The following is a 26,864-nucleotide window of genomic DNA, read 5'->3' on the forward strand; positions in this document are numbered from 1 at the left end:
TGGAATGATTTTATAGATTGATGAGAATACACGGAGACAAACCTACTTGTCATCAGGCACAGAATTCAGTGCAGTCAAATCTCTGGTACTGGGCAGAATGCTAGGTAAGTAAAAGAAAGAATCTACTCCCCTAGTCAAAATAGATAAACATGAATCAGAATGAACATACAGACACACACACACACACACACACACACACACACACACACACACACCTCAACATGTCAAAATGAATACCTTGCCTTGTTTCAGTTGGGAAGCAGTCAATTATGGAAGTATCTATGAATAGTGGTTACTTATGAAATAACAAGCATCCTCCTTTGATAGGAAGGCCAGACTGATCTTTATCATGTGTCAATCATCATAATTGTACTGGGTAGTCAGCTTGACACAAGCTAAAGTCATCGGAGAGGTGAGAACCTCAATTAAGAAAATGCTCCACAAAATAAGGCTATTGACAAGTCTGTAGGGCATTTTCTTAATTAGTAATTAATGCAGGAGGGACCATACTACTGTAGGTGGTGCCATGCTTGGGCTGGTGATCTTGGATTCTATAAGAAAGCAGGCTAAGCAGGTAATGAGGAGCAAGCCAGGAAGCAGCACACCTCCATGACCTCTGCATAAGCTCCTGCCCTCAGGTTCCTGCCTTGCTTGAGTTCCTGTCCTGACTTCTGTTTATGGAACTGTGAGTGAAATCAATCCTTTCCTGTCCAAGTTGCTTTTGGTTATGGTGTTTCACCACAGCAATAGTAACCTAACTAAGACAATAATGAAGCATGGTATTTTTTCCTACATCAAAAGTAACAAGGTAGAAATGGCAACATATCAGCTTCTATTGCTTGAATGTCACGTATCACCATAGGCTTGTGTTTGTACACTTGAACCCCAGTAGGTGGTATTATAACGGCTTTTAGAATGTGGATCCTTGAAAACAGATGTGCACTGTTTGGGGTAGATTTGAGGTTTTAATGATAAGCTCCACTCCCCACGCTCTCTTTTTCCTTTTCTGTCAACATATGACAGATTTTGATGTCTTGAGTGAATGCATACCACAGCCACCATAGACCTTCCTGCCACCACACCTTTCCTCCATAATGGTCTGTAGTCCTCAAATTATAAGCCAAGCCTTCCTCTCTTAAGTGCTTCCTGCCAAATATCTCATCATAACAAGGAAGGTAATGAGGACATTTTGAAAATATGCAGACCTTCACCTAACAGTGAAACCAAAACAATGTCTAGAGGATATGAGAGGTGAAGGCAGTTCCAGTGGGGAGCATGCTTTTGGCTGTGCTTTGTGCCATATTTCATCTGCCGTGTTTTATTTTCAGACTTGGTTAGGCACACCTAGGTGTCTTATAATTCTTTTTCATTTGCATTGGTTTTTATAGTAGTGGCATTAAAGTAGTTATATGCCATCTCCAGTAAAGCATCATAATACACATCCACTTACCAACAAGAATTAAAATGAAAACAGAGAAGTCAAAAGATAATTTATTTTCAGTTATAAATGAACAACCTAGTGTTAATAAGTCACGGTGTTTTACAGAAGGGAGCTTCTTATTGTTTGGTTTTCATTACCATCTTATATTTGGTAGCAACCTAGAATATTTTGTCTGGTGAAATAGTGTATTTTTTGACCTTGAAAATTGTTTGTATCTGGATTAATCATTCCTTATGTTCCCTGTATATCATCTTAAAATACTGAGAATGTTTGATTAAACCCATGGGTGAATGATCAAAATATTGGCCCTGGAGAAGGTTAATAGCTAAGTTTATAAATATTTATAGACTTTCAGGTAGTGTGATGAGCACAAAAATTATGTCCTCCTCTTCTCCAAGCAGCAGAAATATCCTGGATCTCAATGGCCATTACACACACACACACACACACACACACACACACACACACACACGTATCCACAACACAACTTAGTTGCTTGGAAACATGACTGGAAAATTCTAAGTGTGTCTCACAGTGTTAATTATTTCTATCATATCTAATCTAACTATTTAAGATTGACACATCTTTTTCTTTAAGGAATATTCGAAGTCCAACACATTGGATATAAGATTGTCTTTCTATTTTATTTTGTAGCTTTAAGATGGACTCAGATCCTAGACTAGATGTATAATTAATAGAGAAAGCAATATGTAATTTGATCCTATGCATGTAAATACTTACCAGTTTTACACTAAATACAATTTAAGTGCTTAGAGCAATGCGTAATTGAATGTGGTGGCATACAATATGATACTAACACTTGGGAGTCTCTGAGGCAGGAGGCTCATAAGTTGACAGCTAGTCTGACATGCACAGAAAAAGATTATCTCGTTCAGTCCCAGTCCAACTGGCCTTGGTGAACTCTTATTAGATCAGTACCCTTGTATCAGTGGGTGAACTCACTCCTCACGGTCCTGCCTTTCTTGTTCATGTTCTCTCTCCTTCTGCTCCTCATTTAGACCATGGGGGCTCAGTCCAGTGCTCCAATGTGGGTCTCTGTCTCAATCTCCATCCATCAACGGGTGAAGGTTCTCTCTGATCTTGCCTTCTTTGCTCACGTTCTCTTTCCTTCTGCTTCTCGTTTGGACCTAGGGAGTTAAGTCCAGTGTTCCAATGTGGGTCTCTGTCTCTATTTCCATCCATCGCCAGATGAAGGTTCTATGGTGATATGCAAAATATTCATCAGTATGGTTATGGGCCAAGGTCGGTTCAGGCACCCTTTCCTCTGTCCAGAGAACAATCTGGGGATCTCTTCTTGGACTTGGGGTCCCCTTTATAATCAAGTCTCTTGTAAACCCTTAGTTGAGATATATACTTCCCTGCTCCCATATCCATCTTTCCTCCCTCCCCCCCCATCCCAATCCCCCGAGCTTTCCCCATTCCTCCCCTACTCCCTTCTCTCTAACCCTCTCCCCTTCCAACAACTCCCTCACCCCGCCATGCACCCGAGGTAGCCTGGCACTCTTGTCTACTTCCAATATCCAGGAGGATAACTACATTGTTTTCTTCAGGTTCACCTTCTTATTTAGCTTCTCTAGGATCACGAATAACAGGCTCAAAGACCTTTAATTATGGCTAGAATCCATTTATGAGTGAATACATACCATATTCCTCTTTTTGGGTCTGGGTTACCTCACTCAGTAAAGCGTTTTCTATGTCCATTCATATGAATGCAAAATTCAAGATGTCATTGCTTTTTACCGCTGAGTAAAACTCTAATGTATATATGTTCCACACCTTTTTTAACCATTCTTCTGTTGAGGGGCACCTAAGTTTTTTTCCAGATTCTGGCTATTACAAATAGTGCTGCTATGAACATAGTTGAACAAATGCTTTTGTGGAATGATAGGGCATCTCTTGGGTATATTCCCAAGAGTGGAATTGCTGGGTCTTGAGGGAGGTTAACTCCCAGTTTCCTGAGAAACCGCCACACTGATTTCCACAGTGGCTGCACAAGTTTGCATTCCCACCAACAATGGATGAGAGTTCCCCTCTCTCCACATCCTCTCCAGCATAGGCTATCATTGGTGTTTTTGACTTTAGCTAATCTGACTGATGTAAAATGGTATCTCATAGTTGTTTTGATTTGCATTTCCCTGATCGCTAAGGATGTTGAACATACAAGTGTCTTTTGGCCATTCGAAGTTCTTCTGTTGAGAATTCTCTGTTCATATCAGCACCCCATTTTTTAATTGGGTTAATTAGAGTTTTAGTGATCCAACCAGATTCTCTGAATATGACCGGATTCCCTGAAAGTGGCTGGCACGGGGTCTTTCTGAAAAGCCATTGACAATGACACTGGGACTTGTTTCCTCTGCATTTACTGGATTTTTGAGATCCAGTCTGTTGGATGCTCACCTTCCTGGACCTGGAGTGGGGAGGAACTTGAACTTCCCACAGGGCAGGAAACCCTGACTGCTCTTAGGGATGGAGAGGGAGGAGGAAAGGGAGTGGAGGGAGTGGGAGGGTGTTGGGAGGAGGGGCAGAAATGGAAACTTTTATAAATTAATAAACTTTTATAAATTAAAAAAATAAGAGAATTTAGCAAAGTTGAAGAAAATGAAGATGGTCTAAAATATAACAATAACTATTTCACTTCATTTTGTTCTTTCCTGAATATTTGGGAGTGAGATCCATCTTTTTTCTTCTCTTGACCTTCAGAAATCTGTTGCTTATTGGCATATCCTATCAAGGTAGCAATTTTTTACAGCAGCCTGATATTACATCAGCATTATATGTGAATTGCTCCACTATTATTAAATTCTATGGCTTTATAAATTTTAATTTAAACTATTGTTAAAAGCCCTTGCATACAAATCATTATCCTGGGTTTCCATTTATTTCCTTAGATTACATTCTCTTAAGTCAAGTTTTATATCAACCGATGTGATATTTTGTAGTTTTGTCTTACCCCTAGAATTATATCTTTTGGAGCCATAACTGAGAATAATTGCCTTTTCTCTAGCTTCTGGAAAATTCCTAGATTATGAGAAATTTTCAGTCAGTTGTTTTTCTTTCTATGAAGTAAGAATGCCACAATGTCTTCAAGTTCTATCTAGCGCTACAATTCATCATTGTGTACCGCATACTAAACTTATGGATGCATCTTAATTTAATTGTTTGAATATGAGATTTTAAGATATTTTTATAATTCACTGAACATATAAATTGATTTTAAGCCAATTATATAAACTTAAACCTTATACATTTGTTTACTTGATTCTTTCGTTTTACTTATTTATTCGCTCATTTATTTGTGTCTGTATATATGTATGCGTATGCAGATACAGGTACATGGTACATACAGGCTATGTGCATACATGTGTAAAGTTGGAGGTCAACCTCAGCTCTTGCTTCAAGGGTTACTTGATTTTCTTTTTCAGCCAAGGTTTTGCAGAGGGACATAGGACTGACCTATGATACAAGGTTAACTGTTTGCCTCCCCATATAAGAGAATAAAAGTGAAAGACACCACAAAAAAATAAAGAAAAAGCCTATCTCAAAAGTATTAAAAACTGAACAAGAATGACACCAATGGGCATGGAGAGATGGACAGGGAACAGCCCCCCAAAACTATAGGCAATTGAGGAAAGCTGGGAAAGTGGTCTTTCTAGGGAATGCATGCCAATTGATTATCCAAATGTCAAATAGTTAGCTCTGAAACCACACACACACACACACACACACACACACTCACACTCACGCACACACGCACACACACACGTAAAATTATATGGACTGAGTAGGTCATATTTAAGAATATGTCTGCGCATATTCATATACACATGCAGTAGCGATTAATAAAAAGGATCGTGAATTTGAGGACGAGCAGGAAGTGGCATATGAGTGAGTTTGGAGGGAGAAAAGGGAAGGAAGAAATATTATTATAATATCAAAAACATTTTCAAATTTATTAAAAAGTTAACAGGACAATATCTAGGCCCACTCTGGAAACTAGTACAGAACACAAGGAAGGGGAGGATTTCCTAAGATGCCCTCATCAAGCTTCAATTACAATGCCTGTCATAGCACATCGCTATGAAGCTAGCACAGAACTAGAGTTAATACAAAACTTAGCAGTCTTGCTTAACTAAGGGCATTATTGTTTGAAGTCAGTATGGTGGATTTTATTATGTGTCACTGTCCCAGATTTAAGGGCATATTTAAATTCATCAGCCTTTGTAGATACTGAAGTATTTACTAACAATCTTGGGATACACTTTGAAAGACTAATTTATATGCTGGAACTTTTCAAGCTGAGATTAAACAAAAGCATGAGAAATCTGTTCCAAAGGTCTAAATGCTGCCTGCTATTCTTGCAGCTACGACTTAGAAAACATCATGCATCTTCACCTCCATTGACTGTGCCCTTCCATTCCTTTGGCTTTCCAAAATTCAATGTGCATCATAAATTCCTTTTCAATAAACTCTTTCCAATGGGGAGGGAGAGCCAAAAGAAAAGAAAAACAAAACACTAGTTAGACTCTCAGTTAAAGATAGAATACATTTTTCCGACTTGACCTTGAGAAATCTCGATTCTTATTTCAGGGAAATGTTTCTATCATTTCAGGCAAGTGTAGAGGTGAGTGTGCTGGCCTTCGTGAATTGGTGATTTAGGTTCGGATGCATAAAGAAGGTGTTGTTAGATGATTTCTTTTCATAACAACAGTGTTTTATTCCACTTATAGCGACGGCGCCGCATAGGAAGCCAAAGAGAATTTGAGAAAGAATGAAATCCTGTCATTTGGGGCAAAATAGATAGAACCGGAGGCCATTATGTTAAAGGAAGTTAGCCAGATACAGAAAGGCAAATGCTGTAGGGCAGCTCTTGTATGAGGGTGCTCAAAAGAGTCCATCTGAATTCAAAATAAAGATAACAAGAGGTTGGGAAGGTGGAGAAAGGGGCGGTGCTAAAACACAGCAAGACTGAAGAAGTAACTTTAGTGTTCCACAGCGCAGTGGGGTGTCTACAGTTCACAATAACCTACTGTTTATTCCATGAAGAACCTGAAGAAAGGAGCTCACAGGTTCCAAGTGTAAGGAAACGATAATAAAATGAAAATGTTAGACCCCTGATTTGAACAAAACTTACTGGATACATGTATTGAAGTATCATACCCTGCTCCATAAATATGTGAATGAGCCAGGTTAATAATAATTTATTTTTAAATTAAATTTTAAATAAAATTGAAATTAAAAGTACATTTTTGGTGTAAGGACAGCTCAACCACTGTAAGGAGCAGCCACAACAAAACCATGGCAACAATACAGTTCAAGGTGGTTTAGATGTGGGGCTAATATCTTCTCTGTGACTCTGTCATGGGGTAGATGGATGGGGAAAAATGAAAGCCCTAGAAAAATTCAGGATGAGGCACAGGAGAAAGGAGATAAGGGGTGGAATTCCACCCTGAGCTGAGAACTGTCTGTTGCAAACCTCTTGGTTGGTTATCAGACTCAGAGAAGTCTTGCACTGAGCCTGGGGGCACACAGGCAACATTATCACTAGAACTAAAAATCCACATCGAACAGCATGAAGGTGTCCCCATGTTTCAGAATGTATTATTATTAGACTGTAATCTTACAATGAGGGAAAACATGAGCCAATACCACATTCTTGATATCAAGAAGACAAGATGATTTTCTGTGCTTGATATATCACAAAAATAGTATGAAGTAATAGAAAATAGTCAAAGGAATAAAACAGCTCCCAATCTCAAGAGCTCTTGTGTTATCAGGTTATGAAGGAGGCATATGTGTAAGATGAGTGATTTATGTGCCCACAAGTCTAAGTAATGGACTATATTGACATCATATTTTATCTTCAGATTTAATGCCAGGCTTTCTGATGTAATACTATTGAAAGTAGAAGCATGTTAACTATATTTGAAATAATTAAGATGTTGAGAGGCATCCTGTGAGGAGGATTGTCTTAACAAAATTCTTAACAAAATTACAAAATGGCATTTGTTTCTTTTTTTCAGAAGAATGTAGGAGATTCACGTGAAATTAACGATGCTAATGTTTTTATTAAAATTTCACATTATTCAAATGTGTATCATTCATGTTGAAAACTTATGATTAAAATCCAAACTGAGCAATGAACTTCATAATATAAATCAATTCATTCTCCCAGAAGTCTAAGTGATAATTTATTTAACATGTACCTAAGGTATGGATCTAGATGGAGAACTAATCATTTGTAATTCAAAGGCAATTAATAACTTCTAGACAAACTTTGTGAGGCACGTGAATTCATTATAAAATGTTGCAGAGCATATTAGTATATTCTAGTGTAATATATTATGTTATCACAAAATAGATTGACAAAGTGGTTGAATAATGAAGATATTCATTTTCCAGAGTGTTGCTCACTTTTGAAGTTATGTGTCGTGTTAGTGCAGGCCTTTTGAGAAACAATTGGCAAGAAAAGAGTAAACACTGGGAGATTTCATGAAGGGAACACTGTGAGAGACAGCACAGAGGGAGTAAGCTGAGTCATACAGCTATCCTTACTGATGAAGAGACTGGGCTGGAAACAGAAGTCTGTTGTACTACTGTATATTCTAAGAAAGATGCACCAAAATCTTTTGGGAACTCCCGAGGGGTCTCATAATCGTGACCAATCAGAACGCTTGTTCTTTCCAGCCCTTGGTCAGCAGTCTGTGAGAGGCATCAGGGGGTAGCGGCAGCATGTTCTTGAGTATTTCATTGAGTAAAATGTACCCTAAAAGTGTTTTACATAAGATGATCCCATTTCCTACAATATTGAAATATATTAAATGCTTATTAAAAAATAAATTCTGCATAGTTCTCGGAAGAAGCAGCACATAAAATTGACCTGTGTCTTTTAGTGACAGTATACATTTTCAACCAACAACTTAAACGACAAACACTTACTGCTTTGATAGGTAAAAACAGAAATACAAAAAGGACTGTTATTTTTGAGTTTCTGTAATATTCTTTTAAAGTTAGGGAGAAATGGATACAATTTGGGACTACTGTTATTGTTAACTATTACTAGCAGATGCTGAACAATGTAGGAAAACTTTAGAAAGTCGTATCAAACTGTGCCAGGAATGATCTGGTAACCATTTCTTTCCTTTTTAAAATAATTGATCAATTGCCAGCCTGATCACAATTTCCCCTCCCTCCTTTCTCTCCTCCCCACTCCTCCCCCACCCAGTCCTCCTCCCTTTTTAGAAAGTGTCGTCTCCCATGTATTTATCAGGCAGCCAAGGCCTATCATGTTGCAGTGAAACTAGGCTCCTCCTCTCCTATTAAGGCTGGACTAGGCAACCCAGTAAGAGCAGAGGGTCTCCAAAGCAGGTAACAGAGTCAGAGATAGCCACTGCTCCCACTGTTAATAGCCCCACAAGGAGACCAAGCTCCACAACTGTAACATGGATAAAGGGTCTAAGTCAGTCCCACGCAAACTCTCTGGTTGGCCGTTTAGTCTCTGTGACAGCTATACCTGAAAACAGAAGCAAACACACCCAAGAGAAGGAGAAGGCAGGAAACTGATGAAGCCTGAAATCAATAAAAGAGAAACAAAGAGAACAATACAAAGAATCAATAAAACACGGAGTTGTATTTTATTCTTGGAGAAAAACAACGAAATAGACAAACCCTTATCCAAACTAACTAAAAGGCAGTGAGGGGATATCCAGAATAACAAAATCAGAATTGAAAAGGAGACTATAGCAACAGACACCTAGGAAATCTATAGAATCAGGTCATACTGGTAGCCATTTCTAACTCCCTGTTACTCTGAAAGCACAGAGGAACTCAGTAACCCCAGCAGGAACAGTAGATTTCTAACTATGGCAAGGAGATTAAGGTTTTATCCAAGAAACTCACTTCAGGTAAGTCCATATCAATAGATCATGCCCATAGCCATCAATTTCTGTAAGGTTAAGATTTGGAAGATATGCCTGGATAACTATATGTAAATGTTTATTGACGTGAGAATTGGATACCTATTCAGCTTATTCTGAGGTATAGCTTATGCCCACTTGCGATGATGTCTTAGATCTGTCTGTCTTCTGGGACTACAGAACCAAGAAGTACACCTAAACCACTTCCAGGCAGATTTCAGCCAGATACGAAAACAGTTTGTTCAGCAAAGAAAAGTGAGTCTATCCAACACCGATGGGAGATTAAGCATCCTATGCACAGGACCCCTTTTTGCAAAACTTACTTCAACTTCAGCAGCCAGAAGTGAGAAGAGAGGTGACTAAAATAACCCAAGGACACTGACTTGGTTAATATGCTGTATGGTGACTCTCAACGTAATAACTAGTTATTTTAAAATCAAATTGAAAAAGGAAATATAAGTAGGAATAGAAAAGATACAAAGACTTTTGAAAAAATTAGTTTTGAAAATTTGTCAGTTCCATAACCTTTTGATTAAAAAAAATACTTAAAATGTGGCTGACTGACTTCAAGGATGTGTCCTTGTAAAGACGGTGATGGTCTTTCACGTTATTTAGAACTGGCTATTGCTGGACGCTTACAAGCACCGTTTTCCCTAACCCTGTTATGTGACTAGAGCTCAGAAGCATCATGCCGCCATACCCAAGGGATATTCATGGAGCCAGAAGAAGCATATTTCCTGATTGTAATTACAGAACAAATGATAAGATGGAAATGGGGGCTTTTGTCAAAGCGTATAATCATGGGTAAGTGGTTCCTGCGGGACGGGCAAGCACCCGTCTCTGAGTGAGAGCTGTCTCACTCAGGGCTACCATTTGGTTGTCAAGCATCATAAAACAGAACTCTGCTTACGCTTCAAAAAATGCCAGCCACAGAAGTAAAAATCATCGATCCAAAATTCATGCACTATCAGATGCTGAATCTAGAAACCTGACCAAAAAAAAAAAAAACACTAAGACAAAAACAATTCTATAATTAAAAACAAAAAGAAGGAGGCATTATTTAATTATGGACATGCTTCAGTGTGTCGATATTGGGAATGCATAAACAAACAAAGCTAGGAGGTTATTCAATGGGGAAGTTATTAAAGAGCAAGTGGGGGTAGGAGAAAGAGCAGGAAGGTGCTGGCCAGAGTGCCGAGCGTGGATAAGAACTGCTAAGGTAGAGAGGGCACAGTCATGGGTAGGAGGGGATCACACTGATAATAACCTCTAATACTGATTAGAGCATGTCTCTGGCATTTACATTACATATTAATGGAGCAATAGAGATGGGTCCATGTCTCCAAAGCATAATTTATCATTTTTACCAAAAATTACTTCCTCCTGCATTGTACCCGAAAGGTTAACATTGACGGAAGTCAAAACATTCAGGTTATTTCTCAGACTGAATCCTGGAGGAGGAAGAGATATGGACTTCGTTCAGTCTCGTATTTCTTGTGAGATGCTCACAAGCTGTTTCCTTAAGCGCATTGCCTAATTTAATTAATTTAATTTAATTTAAGTTAGAACTTAAATTCTTAAGTTCTAACATCAAAGAGAAAGGAGAAATGTCTCAGTGGTTAAGAGTGCAGACTTTTCTTCCAAGTATGGTGTTCAGCCACTACATCTGGAGATACAGCACCCTCTCCTGGCCCCCATGATGAGTACACTCAGTTGCACATACCCCTGTGTAGACACACATATATGCATAGTTAAAGAAAATCTTGTAAAAGTCGAATTATTTCTCAGTAAATTTCTTAGGCTAAACATTTATGAGATGACTTTATAATAAGAGACTTTTTCTGAGATGTAATTAATCGTAGAAACATGTAGGTATAAATTGTTTTGATAATTCTTTAAGCTTTTATTGGGTTACAATTATACCACATTTTAAAAACCTCCTAATTAAGATAATTATATAATCTTAAAAGTTGCATAAAGCCTCTCACGGGAAAATATGCCCTTGTTTTGAATAATGATGTAATTTAACTCATTATAAGATCTCCAGAAAAAAATCACTATTCAGATTGAATGAAGTTAATAATTGTTCTTTGTTGTTTTTATGTCAAATGTGTAGGCTCACATAAGAACATTGACAACAGTCATCTTTTGTTGCTTCAGAATGAGAGTTGAAAGCCAGGTTGCACAAAACACACCCAGTTCTTGGGTTTGTGTTTGTTAGGCTGTGTTGACTTCTTCTTTTCTATCTAAAATACATTTTGTGGTTGAATTCTGATTCCTCCTCATGGGTTTCTTTTCGCGTTAGAAGAGATTTGAAAAAGCTGAGAATTGCTTTCAGTCAAATCAGCAGCCACTTTAGTATGCTTCCAGGTGACAACCCGCAGGATCATGGATCTCTTCTGAGCCTGCAGATTCAAGCAATATACTTGGATTTATGCAGTGACATTTATTTCGGGTAAAAGAAACCAAAGGTGTGGTCTGAGAATGTCTATTCAGTATCCTCAGTGAAAGTTGAGGAAGACTGAAAATTTATCTCAAAGATATATTATGCATAAAATCTCCTGCAAAGCCAAGGAGGTTTATTTATACTTTCTTAGAAAGATTGATTTTGTTTTAAGACAAATATGCCCCTTAGGTTTTAATTATGTGCATATGTGTGTAGGTTTATGTGTTCAAGTGCATGTGCACACAAAGGCCAAGAGAGGAGGATCAAATCCCCTGGAGATGTAGACCCAGGTTGCTGTGAATCCCCTAAAATGGTTGCTGCAAACTGAACTCTGCTAAAGCAACAAGCGCCCTTCACCACGGATTCATCTCTCTAACTAGAATTAGACCTCTTGAAGATGCTGATTTTGTTAATCTGTCTAATGACACTTACATTGAGACCGATTCTCCTACAGCAAAAGAGAGTGAGGGTCCTTGAGAAAGCTACCTAGAAGTAACTTTTGTGTGGATTAGGGTATTGAGTTTCCATCTGAGATGGATAGATTTATTTGTAGGTGCCTTTGAGATTTAACTTCTTTGCCCACAGAGCACTTGGTGTCTGCTTTGCGGTTTGCTTTTACGTTCACACCTGTTTTTATTTGGTCTAAATACATGCAGAGGCAGAAGCATCTGCTTGTTCTAGCCTTGGCTGTTCCTGTGATTCATGACACTATTTGCTGGCAATCCTTTCTTATCTGTATCTTACATACGAAAGTTATTGAAATCCTCTCCGAAGTTGGCCCCTTTTCCTGCAGAAGACGTTATAAACTGCTTGCATTTATTCTCGTTTGAGTTCTCAGACTTTTAATTTGGGGGGTAGGTTATGAGAACCATGAGAAATTTTATAAATCACTCCTTGTCATTGTTCTTACACTGACTGCCATATCTTCCTAGAAACATTCCTTTCTCTGTAATAAAAAGGCACTCCATCAAATCCTAATTTCCGGGAACTCAATTTTTCTTGTAGGCTGTTTGTTAAATGATTTCTTCTTCACACAAGCAGAAGTTATTCCCTTTGTTGGCATATACAATTGAGGCTTATTTTTTTAATAGGCAAGCCTGCCCAAAAATCTTGAGTCACTTGAGGATTTTTATAGCCAGAAACAAGAGCTAGAGATGTTTGCTCTCAATTCCCTCCTCGGCCTTCACTTTTCTAGTCCTTGATATTGGGTCGGCATTGTAGGAATCAGATAATGGGAAGGAAATATATTTTGCTCGTTGACAATGTTAGCACACTTGTTAGAACACAGAGGATGCTGAGGACTTTCTAAGGTCTGGTTTGCTTGTGAGAAACTCCAGTCTACACTATTCATGTTGTCTCACAGCTAGACTGAATTTTGAGAAGAGAAATGTAAGTCCCATGAGGTTTCTTCCCACTCCCAGTTCTAATGGTAACCCATCCGTAAGTGGTCCTGATGCAAGGGGAAGCTGGTCTAGTTGCACAGGGAGGCTGTGTCTGGAGGATGCCAATGAGGAAGCAATCCTGGGTTTCTTTGTCTAAGGGCTTGAGTCTCTTTATTCTATCTTGTGGAGATTTCATACAGAGAGTTTGAATTTTATAAACTCTGGGGAATGTTGGCTTTACCAAGGCTCCTAGAGCACCAATACAAGGATACACATATTCTCCTTGTTTCTCAATGCATAAAAATGACCTTATAAATGGGACATTTCCACTCTGATGCTGCAAACACTGCAGACTGGAGGGGGGGGACACATCAATTCCTGTGTGGCCTTCTCTGAGTTTCAATCACCTGAGGCAGGAAGTGACTGAGCACCAGCCAGCAGATGGAAAACATAAGGAAGCGTTAGACTTCTCGCTCTATGCTGAACACATCCAGGGGTATCTTTTCCCTTTTCCCTTTGGCTAATGCTTGAGGAAACACCCTCACAGAAGCACCTAAGGCTGCGGGTAGCTAGTCTGCTAGGTTCCTCTCGATCCACTGAAACTGCCAATCACAATTAATCATTACAAAGGATCCAACATCAAAGGAAATAGAGAAACGAAACGAGCAGCAAGATTCTCTACATAAATTAAGCTATCCAATAGACAGACTACCCAGATAAAACTCAGCACAAGTAATTTAGGTAGATTCTAGCAAAGGAGGGCACAACCAAATAAGGAGCTGGAAGAAGAAACTGGAAATTAAACTGGAAAGATTGATCCATATTGACACTTGAATTCATTTTCTGGAAGATGAAATGAATGAAAGGTGTCTGACCCACGCAGAAGTAAGTTATGACTGACGGGAAAGATGAGAAAGTAAAGTAGATTTGGAGAAGATGCACGGGAGACCCATAATGAATAAGCGACATCCCGGTGGAATCCAAAGGGCACAGTCCACGCAATAGTCATGTGACACCTGTGGAAATTCCTGAGCTGAGTGAAAACTGTGCCTATTGAAAGGGAATGGAGAGGCTCAGTGATTAGAGCAGCTGCTGCTCCTTCAGAGGACCTGAGTTCAGTTCACAGCATCCATACCTGGCAGCTCAAAGCCATCTGTAACTCTGTATTCAGGGAATATGGCCTTTCTGATCTCCTTGGGTACCTACTCGCACATTCACATATTCACAGGCAAACACACACACAGAGTTTTCTCTTTGCAAACTTGAAGTTTTCAGGCTTTACCTCACCTGGAATATTTTTCACGAGGGAAATAAATCTTGATTATATATTTTGACTCAAGACCTTAAGAATATTTTTACAGCCTACAGAACTTTTATTCAACACATGACTATTGAAGAAAATATGAAAAGTATTGCTATTAACCTACATGCCATTTTTATAAATAACCAACTTATAAAATGTTCCTAAAATAAGTCTTGCCCTTTTCTATTAAGATCTGTAGGTCTGAACTTATAAATGTCCCTCTAAAAATGGGCAATTTGTTCTAGGCATCCTGTGTATATCAGTAGGTCTCTTGTAATTTGTAAAATGTGAGGATATTAATATGTAGTCTATGTATATCTCCCACAAATTTACAGTCATGCCTAGGTTACTCCTAATGCCGAACACAATGGGAAAACTGCACAATCAGTCATTAAACTCTGTTGTTTAGGGAACAAGGCCAAGGGAAACGTGTGCCATGTTCAACATAGGCATTTTTTTCCCAGTGGAAGAGTGACTTTTACAAAAAAATATATATAATTCGAAATGTAGCTATGCTATCCTTTAGAACTTTTGTGAAAGTTGGCATTCCTCAATAGTGAATATTTAAACTGATTTTTTTATTTCCTTTAATTTTTGAGATTATAATTATATTTCGCCCCTCTCTTATCTCCCTCCAAATCCTCCCAGGTACCCCCTCCTAGCTGTCTTTCAAATTCATGACCTCTTTTTTTTTTAACTAATGGCTATAGTATGCATACATGTATATAAATATAGACTGGTTAGTCTGTGGAATGTTAGTTGTATGTATGCTTTCAGGGCTGAACACTCTGTATTGAATAACATTTTTAAAAGATATTTTGGGTCTGTGGGTGCTTTGGTGTGTGGATGGGGAGCCCATGGGTATGGTGAGCTAGTACATTTGTCCGTGTGACGATGATCGACTGACGTGCTTTTGTTTCTGTGTGGGTGAGTTAACGCTACACCATGCACTGAGGAGTTCCTTCCAGCTTTCAATTCCAGTCATGGAGGATGCAAGGTGGGATCTTGAATTAGCTAGGTACATCACATCTGCAGTCAAGAGCAGAGATACAATAAGTACATGTATGCTCACCTGCTTTCCTGCCAGTGAGCATCACAATCTCTCCACTCTTAAACAGATTACTACCCATGATGCCTAGAGAATGGTGCTTCCCACAATAGGCTAGGTCTTCTCACACTCAGTCTCCTTAATTAAGACAACCCCCCAAGGACGTGTGCCTAGATTAACTTGATCTAGAGACTCCCCACGTGAGACTCTCTTCACAGGTGATTCTTAAGTTATGTCAACTTGACAAACCATCCCAAGAGTCAATGATGTCTTTTTGGAGCTTATGATCTTCTGTGCAAGCCACAGAGTGATAAATCCTCAGGGCTATCCTTATCTAGAAAGGACAGCAATGGAATGAGGTCACAGCCTCCTGCGGCAGAATATTTGGGCCCAGATACCTATCCTCTGAGTCTATTACTGCACTAGCAATGCATATATAGCAGCTGGATTCCTTTTGCTTCTGTTCTTATTCAGAGAGTTAGATCTGTTGAGCCTTTTTACTGCTACTTTAAGGTCTCCCAGGTTAATGAACAGAGGATTTTAAGTATGGCTAATTAAGAACGAGATGATGAACTCTTCTGGAAATGATTAAAGGCCATAACCAAAAAGTGATGCTGTGTTCCTAATCTCCAGGGTTCTTTTTATAGAGAATGAGACTCATAATAGGAAACCTTTCATCAATGTTATTTTTTATCATTAGATATAAAATGTGAATGAAAATGGAGCCAAAAGAAAATGTTCTTCAGAAACCTAGTTATTACAAGAAATGACAGGCTCAGAATTGAGATGCCTGCAGTTACTTAAAAAAATAATGTTCAAGCCCAGATATCCCTTGAAACAACAACAACAAAAGCCATTGCTGGAGATTGGAGCACAGTGAAGGGAAGACTGAACTAGAAAGTGATTCATGACTAAAAGGAGCTTGTGATTTGGGGGTACAACTGGCCTGGGGAACAAAATGTAATGTCAATAGTCCTGTAACCTCAGACAACTCATTAGTCTGGGTCTAAGTGTCACATCTGTGTGGCGACAAGAAGATATTTCAGTGATTACTGGAAAATGTAAATAATAAAGTGGTGTGCCGCGCACACACACTCACCTGACAAATACCTAAGGCCCACTATATTTTTGAAAGGAAAATGCACATCTTTGTGCACACACATGCAACGTAAGAGAAGGTAATGATGTGATTTACAACCCTGTTGGATGAATGAATGCATCATGGTCTGTGTATTTTAAAATGCTACAGTAAAAGCTGGGTGTGACATGTGTCTGTGATCAGCATATTTGGGGAATTGGGGATGGAGTATCAGGGGTTTGAGGTCTCTGTCAAACTACCATTGAGACAGAAAGCAAGTTGAAGTTCCTAGTGCTGGCCGCAAGGAGACACCCCAATACTTTTGGAGTTTTGACATCTACAACCTGCTGATCCTAGTTTCCTGGAATATTTGGATGGAGTCATGGGTCATCAGAAAGCTTTCAACAACAGGAGGACCTTGATAGTTTGGGCCACTTTTCTTCTAGCTTCAGTTATTTTCTTGGCTTGAATCTTAAAGCTGAGCAGAGCTAATCTCTAAACCTAGGACACATCTCTTGGTATTGATTGCACACAATAAATACACTTTGATCTGTTCTAGAATGTTAATGGCTAAGATGCAGCTGTCGGAAGGGGAGTTGCCTAGCATGCACAAAGTCCTAGGTTTGATCCTCATCAATGCACAAAACCAGGCCTGGTGGTACATTCCACACTTGGGTAGTAGAGTCAGGAGAATCAGACATTCAAGGTCATCCTTGATAACATATGAAGGTTGAAACCAGCCCAGAATACATGAGACCCTGTCTCGAAGGAATAAAAAAAAAAAATGTGAACTCTTACGACCCCTCATTAGTTCATGGCCTCATCCATTGTTAAAGCTTTTTTAATCATCTGCAGAGAGTGCAGTGTCCTTAATGAGCCATGCTTACAGACTTTCTTCATTAATTCTGAAGTCTCAACACTATTTACAGGAAGCCTTAACCGACCCAATTCTTTCAGGAAAGACAGAGAAAGAGTTTACACTTGGACTTGTCTTGCTGTTGTATTCACAGGTGCAGGGTACTTCACCCCTGCTTCACCATGTCCTGCCTGTTCACCACCCTTGATCACCTTGTGTTTCTTTGTAGAATATGGTGATATTGACCAGGAGACAGCACTGGCTGCAGCCCATGGCTTCACAGGCTGCCTCTCTGCTGTGCAGTTCAGCCACGTCGCACCTCTGAAGGCTGCTCTGCACCCAAGTCACCCAGCCCCTGTCACTGTGACGGGGCATGTGACGGAGTCCAGCTGTGTGGCCCCTGCTGGCACCGATGCCACCTCTCGAGAAAGAACACATTCATTTGCAGGTAAATTAAGACTCTTTTCCTCCTCTGTCACAAATGGACTCGTTCACAGGATTTGGACAATTTCCTAATTTTGTTGTTTTTCTCAAGGTGATTTCTGGAAATTGCTTCTGTTTAATCTTCACATTCTTCTTCATTGACTCTTTTCTGGGGTCTCAATTTTTTATGCATTTACGGTTGACAATGCTAAGATTGAAAATCACAGGGTTCTCATGTGCAGCTCTGTCGTTTTCTTCCGGCTTAAAACTGAGGAATTTTTCAGAGTTTTCTCCTGCTGCTTAGGTGTATCACCCTATCTTTTTCTTTGTGTGTGTGCTTCAACTGTAGATCATTCTGGAACAATGGATGACAGAGAACCCCTGACACATGCAATCAAAAGTGACTCTGCAGTAATTGGAGGTAACTGGGATGCATGAGTGATTTTTTTTTGGTGGAATCTTATTATTATGACTAACAATTCTGAATATAAGCCTTAGAAAACTGTCTATGAAGAATCTACATATTTTGACTAGGAAAGGTAGTTAAGTGGTAGCATATGTGGCCAAGAAGCCTGAGGTTTTCATGTCATTTCCAAGTATTTGGGGAGGAGTTCACTTATCTTTTTTTTTAACTTTGTATTGATTCTTTGTGAATTTTACATCATGCACCTCAATCCCTCTCATCTTGCCCAAGAAAAAAGCAAAAAAGTAAAAATGAAAAAAATTAAGAATAAAAATGAAAAAACAAATCTCGCTAGGGAAGCTTGTAGGATGTCACCCAGTATACCCTTTTGCCCAAACAGTTTGTCTTGCTAATGTTCATTGCAATGAGTCCTTGGTCTGGTTTGAGGCCTCTGGCTTCTGCTCTACACTGTCCGTACTAGATCCACACCGCGACTCCTCTTAGATATTCTGTCGCTGCCCTGCATCGTGGAGATCCTGCAGCTTTGGTTTGTCAGAGCTTTCTTCTCACATGCTCCGCATTTCTCAGATGGGGTAGATGTTGGGGTGAGTCTACTCAAAGTCTGGGATCTGGGCCTAGGTGGTAGTTGAGTTGCTCAGCCCACCTATTCTTCTGTGCCTGCATGTCTTCCTTTGCTCAAGGAGTGGGGCCAGCTCTGCCGCTTGCAGCAACTGCCAAGGGGTGGAACCCACTCTCCAACTCGTCAAGGCCAGCTCTTCGGCAGCCACACCACCAGGGCCAGCTCTCCAGCACTGCCGTGGCAAGGGATGGGACCAGTTCGCCTGAATGCTGTAGCCAGCAAGGGGTGGGGCCAGCTCTCCTATGCCCATGTTCTCAGAGCCAATACTCCTATGCCCATGCCACCAGGGCCCGCTCTACTGTGCTGCCCAGGCAAGGTGCAGGGCCCCTTTCCCTCCTAAATGCAGGTACCAACTCTGCACAGCCCTTGGACATCAACATGGCCCCAGACCAGGGGCTTCTGCATGACCTTTGGTGCTAACATGGTCCATGTACATGGACCCAGAACCCTGCTGCGGCAGAGCCATGAGGGTTCATGTATCTTAATTGCCATACAATGACTCTTTACTGATTTTAAAATTTTTATCCATTGCATTTCATACATGTATACAATGTATTTTGATCCTGTTCATTCTCTATTACCCTCTCTTATCCCTCCCATTCCCACTGAACCCAGTACTTCCTAGTAAGTCCTAGTCCTATTTTCATGACTTAGGTTTTGTGTGACCCACATCCATTGAGTTTATTAGTTTACTTGCATGAACATAGATGGGAGGTAATCTACTACTGGGATATGGGCAGCTCACCATCAACTACACTGCTGAATAAAACAGTTCCCCTCCTCCCAGTGTCCTTTAACTGGCAATAACTTTTAGGAAGGGGCAGGGCCATCTTGAATTTCTCCTGTCCATTATGGAATGTTGACAGACTTGCACTTGTACACACCTTTCCAGGCACTGAACTTGAAGAAGGATGGTCTAAAAAGATTTACTGGGATGATCTCAGAGAATCTTCCCAAATTTCTAACTTCCTTGGAAATTCTCTGTGTAGATAGGATAATCTCGCTAAAGCATCACACTCCAAGATCAGTTGTGCTATGTAAAAGTGGACAATATTTAGCTTAAAGATGGTCATCTGCAAGCCCTAGGGACTTCTGCACACTTTGTTTCCTTAGACATACTGCTTCTGCAAGGGCTCATATCACAGCAGGAAAGAGAAACCCTCTAGATTAACATTAGAAATATGCATTTTGTGTTTCCTTAATGCTTATTAAAATGGATATTTCATCATTTAGACATGCCCATAAAAGAATATTGTGCTTTTCCTTCTTATCAAATCCTAAGTTAATAGATTGAAAGTGGTTCTTAGTAATTTCAAATTGCAGAATACATACAAAACTTTAAAAATATCTTTAATGTGACAACATCTTCTTAGAGGTATATGTTATTCAAAACCAAATTCAGAAATAGAGCTTTTCGTGATTAATGCTCTTCAGATGCTGTTAATCAGACGACCAAAATGTTAAGTGCCTCAGCATTGCTCTGCACTCCGAATATCATATGGATGCATAAAATAAAAAAACCATTCAGCCTTACATCCAGAGAAAGTGATTACTCATATTCTTGAGAAACTTTCACGTAGACTTCATGCTGGATACATTTACCATTGTGTTTTAAATAATTAAATTTTACTTTTAACTCTGTGTGTGTGTGTGTGTGTGTGTGTGTGTGTGTGTGTGTGAATGTGCACATGAGTGCAGATACCAGTACTGGTAGGATTTTGTCAGTTTCACACAAACCTAGGCATATTTGGGAAGAGGAACTCTTAATTGAGAAATGCCTTCATAAGATCGGTCGGTCTACAGGCAAGTCCGTAGTTCATTATTTTTACAGGTGATGGATTTGGATAAGTTTAGCCCACAAGGCACAGCACCACCCCTTGGCAGATGGTCCTGAGTTACATAAGAAAGCAGACTGAGCAAGCCAGGGGGAGCAAGCTGGTAAACCGCATTCCTAGTGGCCTCTGCACTAGTTCCTGGCTCCAGTTTCCTGCCTTGAATGCCTGCCCTGACTTCCCTCAGTGAAGGAATATGACCTTGCTGGACTGAAATAAATGTTTCTCCCAATGTTGTTTTGGTGCTTTATCTCAATGATAGAAACCTAAGACAGTGCCCATAAAGGCCAGAAGAGGGATCCCCTGAAGCTGGGTTATAAGCAAATATGAGAGCTGAACTCAAGTCTTCTGCAAGAGCAGTACATGCTCTTAACTACCAGGTATCTCTCTAGCCCCCTGCCTTTTAAAAGATTTTACTTTTAATTTTGACTTTTATTAATTATGTATGTATGTATGTATGTATGTATGTGTGTGTGTGTGTGTAGGTGTGTGTAAATATCTGTGTGTGAACAGTTTGATGCCTTGGGCTGTCTCTCATCTATACATTAAGTTTCTCTAGTAGCTGAACCCTATTTTAGATGGTGAATAATAATAATCAAAGTTTCTCTCATTGTTATTCCTAGTCTTCTTCCCTTAAATTAAATATCTATAAGTTAAAAGTACATGTAACGGAATTCTTGTTTAATTCCCTAACAAACAAAGCAACCCTTCCTTTTTTTTTGGAGTGAATAGCTTAATCTAGAGTTCAGGTAGTTATTGGAATAGTCTAATGGAAACACATGCTGCAGTATAGCCCTACTTAAACTTATGATACCTGTAACATGCTCAACATTTTAAAGTAGGATTCTTGCATAGGCAAAATGACACAGTTAGTGCTCTTCTTGCCTAGCTTACAAACAGGGCAGAGAGAGAGAGAGAGAGAGAGAGAGAGAGAGAGAGAGAGAGAGAGAGAGAGAGAGAAAGAGAGAGACAACACAAGGCAGGTTGGCCCCTCAACCATCACCAGGGTTCATGAAACCAGTGTGTCATCTGGTTTGTTCTTTGTGGGGCCTGAGCTTCGGTAGTAGCAGAGCAGCTGGGAATGTCCACCTAAGTGTTGCAAGGAGCCACTTGTTTGTCCCAGCCACCCAGAACCAAAATAATCACACAGAAACTTATTAATTAAATCACTGTTTTTCTCATTAGCTCTATCTTCTTATTGGTTAACTCTTACATCTTAATTTAACCCATTTCTATTAATCTTAATATTGCCACATGGCTGTGGCTTACCCACTAAAGTTTCTTCTGGCTCCGGCGGGGCTACATGGCTTCTCTCTGACTTTGCCCTTCTTTTCCCTGCCTAGCTCTATTCCCCTATAGCTCTGCTATAGGCCCAAAGCAGTTCCTTTATTAACAAATGATGTTCACAGCATACAGAGAGAAAACCCACATCATGTAAGCTCCAAAGGTTTCCTGCTAGCCATGTGCAATTTGTCTGCTCGTCCACAGCTCAGGGTCCTCCACTGTGGGGCTCTGTCTGGTAGTACCAAGAGGATTTTATTCCACTGTTGGGCTAGACATCAATCATACTTAATAAGTAAGCGCAGCTGAAGCATCCAAACAGTTCCCAGTGGAAATAATCCTCTTGCGCTCTCAGCTGTAGGTAACCATCCATTTTGGGTTTAAACAAGAGAGGAGGACAGACTCATTGAGATGTTTCCAAATGATGAGGGAGATATGGAGTGTTTCTAACCACACTGTGAGGCTAAAGGTACACCATTTCAGACATACAGAAACCTGTATACATTCCCCCTGAGAACTCACTCTCATGTTGCTTTACAACAGCACAAAACCTAGTAGTTTATTTTATTGATTATGAATATATTAAATTGCTTGTTGGGCCAAAAGTAATAGGTTAAGTTCAAGATCTTTCCCTTGGATATTAAAAGTAATGGCATGAAACTTGCCTCAAGTTGAAAGAGATAAATCACATACTCAGAGAGAAAAAAATGCCAGGGACCATCCCTAATTCAGATCATCTGGATGTCCCTTCTATATCAATATGATGGTGACATTCATTTTTGTAACTACAGCAGTACTCTTTAACATTTATCATTTTTTTCACATTGTAATTATTCAGAATCCCTTTCTCTGAGCTAGAAACTTTATAAGATGATTGAACTAACTATAACAACTAAATTAATTGTTTTTACAGGGATGAGAGACAAAATATATAACAACACATGACTACCCTGATTAAAATTGGTTATTAATGTGGTTAAGTAGCCATAGCCATTAGTAAAATTGCCAAATGCATATTAGATTCATTATTATCTTTCTTGGGTTAGCCTGACCTAGGCAAAAATTGGCTTATCGTCAGCAACATTATTGCTCTCCCCGAAGACTCTGCTGAGTTAATCTCACTGAAATATCCAAGTACATTCAAGTTTTGATTTAATTTCACTATATACACTTACACTCATTAATATTGGAATGGAGTCTGAGGGCGTGGGATGTAGTTCAGGTGGTAGAGTGTTCATGTGGTCTGCATCAAACTCTGGGTTCCATCCCTGGAACAGTGTAAACTGGGTGTGGTTCTGAAGGCTGCTAGTCCTGTACTTAGGGATGGGTACAGGATTACCAGAAGTCCAAGCTCATCCTTGGCAACTTAGCAAGTTCAAAGGTTACACAAGATTCTGTCTCAAGGAAAAACATATTGACAAAATAATGTGGAGTCTCAGTTTTGATCCACACTGTTATTTTAATAGTATCTATTTTTAAAAGAATCTGCATTCATCTATTAGTGTCATCATGACAATTTTTAAAAAGATCATAAAATCACAGTGACAAATACTAATTTTCCAAAGTATATTTTTATTTGACTCTTTTAATTTTATCATGAGCAGGAAAGATCATTAGACGCTTTCCTTGAGTAATATATTTATTTTATTCCATTGAGACAGAACTACCAAACACAGATATCTGAGCAACTATAATTTTTTTATTAGTGTGACTGAAGTATTTAGAAAAAGACCAGTCTGACTCATGACTCAAATGTTTGCAGAGTGCATTTCTGAGTCAGGCATCACCCTTTAGTGTGCACCAGACATGCTTTCTGTATAGCTCCTGTTTCAATACACAACCCCTTAGAAAGACTCGTAGTCAGGGGTCAAGACTTAATGAAATGAATTATTTTAACTGTCTCAAGAAAGACATCCTTAAATGAGATTGACTTTTGCCTGTCAGTACAATGTCTTCTACTCCGCAAGCCAATGACTAGCAAAAGCCAATGGTGTGAAGGTCTTCATCTGGGCTAACCACTCACATTTTCCCTACTTTCATCATATACTATTAGTGACAATTTTAACACCCTGAAAAAGCACCTAAGACCTATGATGGAATATGAAATTTCCCTCTGTGTGTCCCCATTCCAGTGTGTCCAGAGGACCATTCAAGCTTTACACTCCTCTTTGAGGAGCTAATGTCACTCTACAGTTAATAATTGTAGACACAACTAGGAATTGTAGCCCTTCAAATATTTACACAGAATCAAATTTTCAAAGTCCAATATGCCTCCTGCAGGTTTTTACATGTTTACATACCTACATCTATATTTTATTATTAACACTACTCATGTATATAACATACTTCTATTCTAGAACAGTTGAGTGAAAAATCAATTTCGTTGACATTGTTACATACTTAATCACAAAACACAATCTCTGTACTGCATGATACGTTCCTATAATATCAAAAATAATTAAAATTTCTTCATGTATAATTATGAAGCAACACTTGGTCATAGAAATGTGTGTAATGCTTCCTTAGATAAATAGGAACACATGAAGCATATCCAATACAATGCATATTCAGGATAAATGGAAGAAACCCCACAAAGTTGACAGAATCCCTAAATAAACTGTTTTATAATACTGCTTTAATCAGAAACCTGAGAGGCTTTTTGTTTCTAATTTATATCATGTAAAGGATTGACTTCAATGGAAAATAATATTCCCAGGACTAATTAAGCAATGAACTTGACACAATGCCTATTCTTACTGGGTATTTCTTTTCTCTTCTCTCTCTAGGTCTGATAGCTGTTGTGATCTTTATCTTCCTTTGCGTCTCTGCCATAGCTGTTCGCATTTATCAACAGAAAAGGTTATACAAAAGAAATGAAGCAAAAAGGTCAGAGAACATAGACAGTGCTGAGGCTGTTTTGAAAAGCGAGCTTCATATCCAAAATGCGGTCGGTGAAAATCAGAAAGAGTACTTCTTCTGATGGGCAGCAATCCTGTGACTTGCAAGGATGAGTTCATTTTAATAGCCAGGGGCTCTTGGGGGACAAGAACTGCTCTAGCCCTGACCATCCAGGCGATGGATCTGCAGCACAGCCATCTCGCCATGTCCAGGCTCGGGATGGCTCCAGGCAGCCTTCTCCAGTTATGTGCTTCTAGCCATCATTCTACTGAAGAAAGGAGCTAGCTGCTGGTGTCCCTTGCCGACTTCTGCACACGATCAAAGCCAAGTTTAACTCGCGTCACAACTACGGTTTTTCAGTGTGGAAACTGTAGCCCTTCTCTTCATTCTGTAAAACCTAAGTTTTGTTAGAGGTAAGAATCAAAATTGGACTCTAACGGCCTTGCTTTACTTGAGACCACACGTCCTGTTTGCTTTTGTCTTCCCATGGTGTTGTTCATGAGCCTGGAAATGCTTCTGAGATTCTGTTTGGCTGGTGTTCGCATCTTCAATAGCCAAAAGTCTATACATAAAGCCCCTTGCCTTTCTCTGTATTACATTCAATACATCAATAGTCTGAGAAAATGTTTTGTCTTTGGCTTGTTTGTATTGCTCTTTTTCTATTTGACCCTTTCGGGTACTTTTTAATGCATTTCGTTTTGAGTGTCAAACTTTTAACTCTGAACATGCAATTCCTATATAAAAAGACTCAGAAAGTATGGTGGTTGTCAGTATGTGATGTCATGCCTCTCTGCAGACAGTTTCTCATCATTGTGTGGTGATGACTGGTTAAGACCCTGAGGAACTGTAATTTCCCAAAGACTGTACAACGTTTTCCATTAAACCTGTCCTAGCACAGCAAAAGCTAATATTTTAATTGCAACTCTATTACCTCAATTATATTTCAGAGACGATTCTCCCCAAACCTTGAAACAGGTTTATGTTTCTCTAGAGGTTATTACCAAGTTTTCTTTGATTTCCCATGAGGATTTTTCGTGAAGTGTCCTCTTCTATGTTAGAGAAGGGGATAACATCAAGTGTAGAGCCCCACTCCTCATTCCAATACAGTTATGCCGCTGGTATGAATTTTGCTGTGCACTAACCCCCAACATATGTACTCTGTAATCTGAGTTGTGACATGGCTCCTATTTTGCAACCGGTAGATAAAGTAACAATGGATGTTCCCTCTCTTATCAGACCGACGTTCAAGCTGTCGTTCTAGTCATTTCTCATGATTAAGGTCTCAAAAATGACTAAGATCAATACCATGCACTCGCTACTCTATGGTGATTAGGGCATATATATATATATATATATATATATATGGAGGTGGGAGAATAATTCTTAACCTTATTAAGCTGTAAAAATAATGAACTTTAAGGCCAAGAGGACAAGATAATTGCATGGGACTATTTTTGAAGTCCATAAGCCAATTAAATACCAAAGGCACTTTACAATCAATGTTCATACCTGCCTCCAAAGCAAAGATTCAGCTCCTTGGTTTCTGGTATAAAAGAAAACTTGGAAATATATGAATTCAGCACCACTAGCATCTTCTATTCCATGTTTTCCTTGCTGATTTCTCTTGCAAAATCTGCTTTTCTTTTCCCAAAACACATGGTCCATGTTAATATTTCTGTAAATACTTGACTAAATCTTAAAGGACCCGAATCAACAAAGGACCCATGTTGGTAAATATCATCTATATGTATTTGCACACACCACACACACACACACACACACACACACACACACACACACTGTGCTGACAAGAGAAGTACTTAACCTAGATTTTGAATCATTTGATGTAAAGAGCTGTAAAGAATACAACCATTACCATAGCTCGGATTCCTTTAAAGT

At 39.3% G+C, this 26,864-nt stretch overlaps 1 protein-coding gene across 1 annotated transcript in view; it reads left to right on the top strand.

The window, feature by feature from the left end:
- Cntnap4 (contactin associated protein family member 4) overlaps window positions 1-25,881 on the top strand; it is a 298,020-nt gene extending 272,139 nt beyond the window's left edge. The window contains exons 21-24 of the mRNA XM_048437330.3: window positions 17-104; window positions 17,718-17,936; window positions 18,261-18,332; window positions 24,854-25,881. Of these exons, the coding sequence (XP_048293287.3) occupies window positions 17-104; window positions 17,718-17,936; window positions 18,261-18,332; window positions 24,854-25,047 (573 nt within the window). The 3' untranslated portion in view covers window positions 25,048-25,881. The remainder of the gene's footprint in view (window positions 1-16; window positions 105-17,717; window positions 17,937-18,260; window positions 18,333-24,853) is intronic.
- Window positions 25,882-26,864: the final 983 nt, after the last annotated feature.

Source organism: Myodes glareolus, chromosome 22 (genome assembly GCF_982192425.1).
Source record: "Myodes glareolus chromosome 22, mMyoGla1.1, whole genome shotgun sequence".
Taxonomy (NCBI): Eukaryota; Metazoa; Chordata; class Mammalia; order Rodentia; family Cricetidae; genus Myodes; species Myodes glareolus.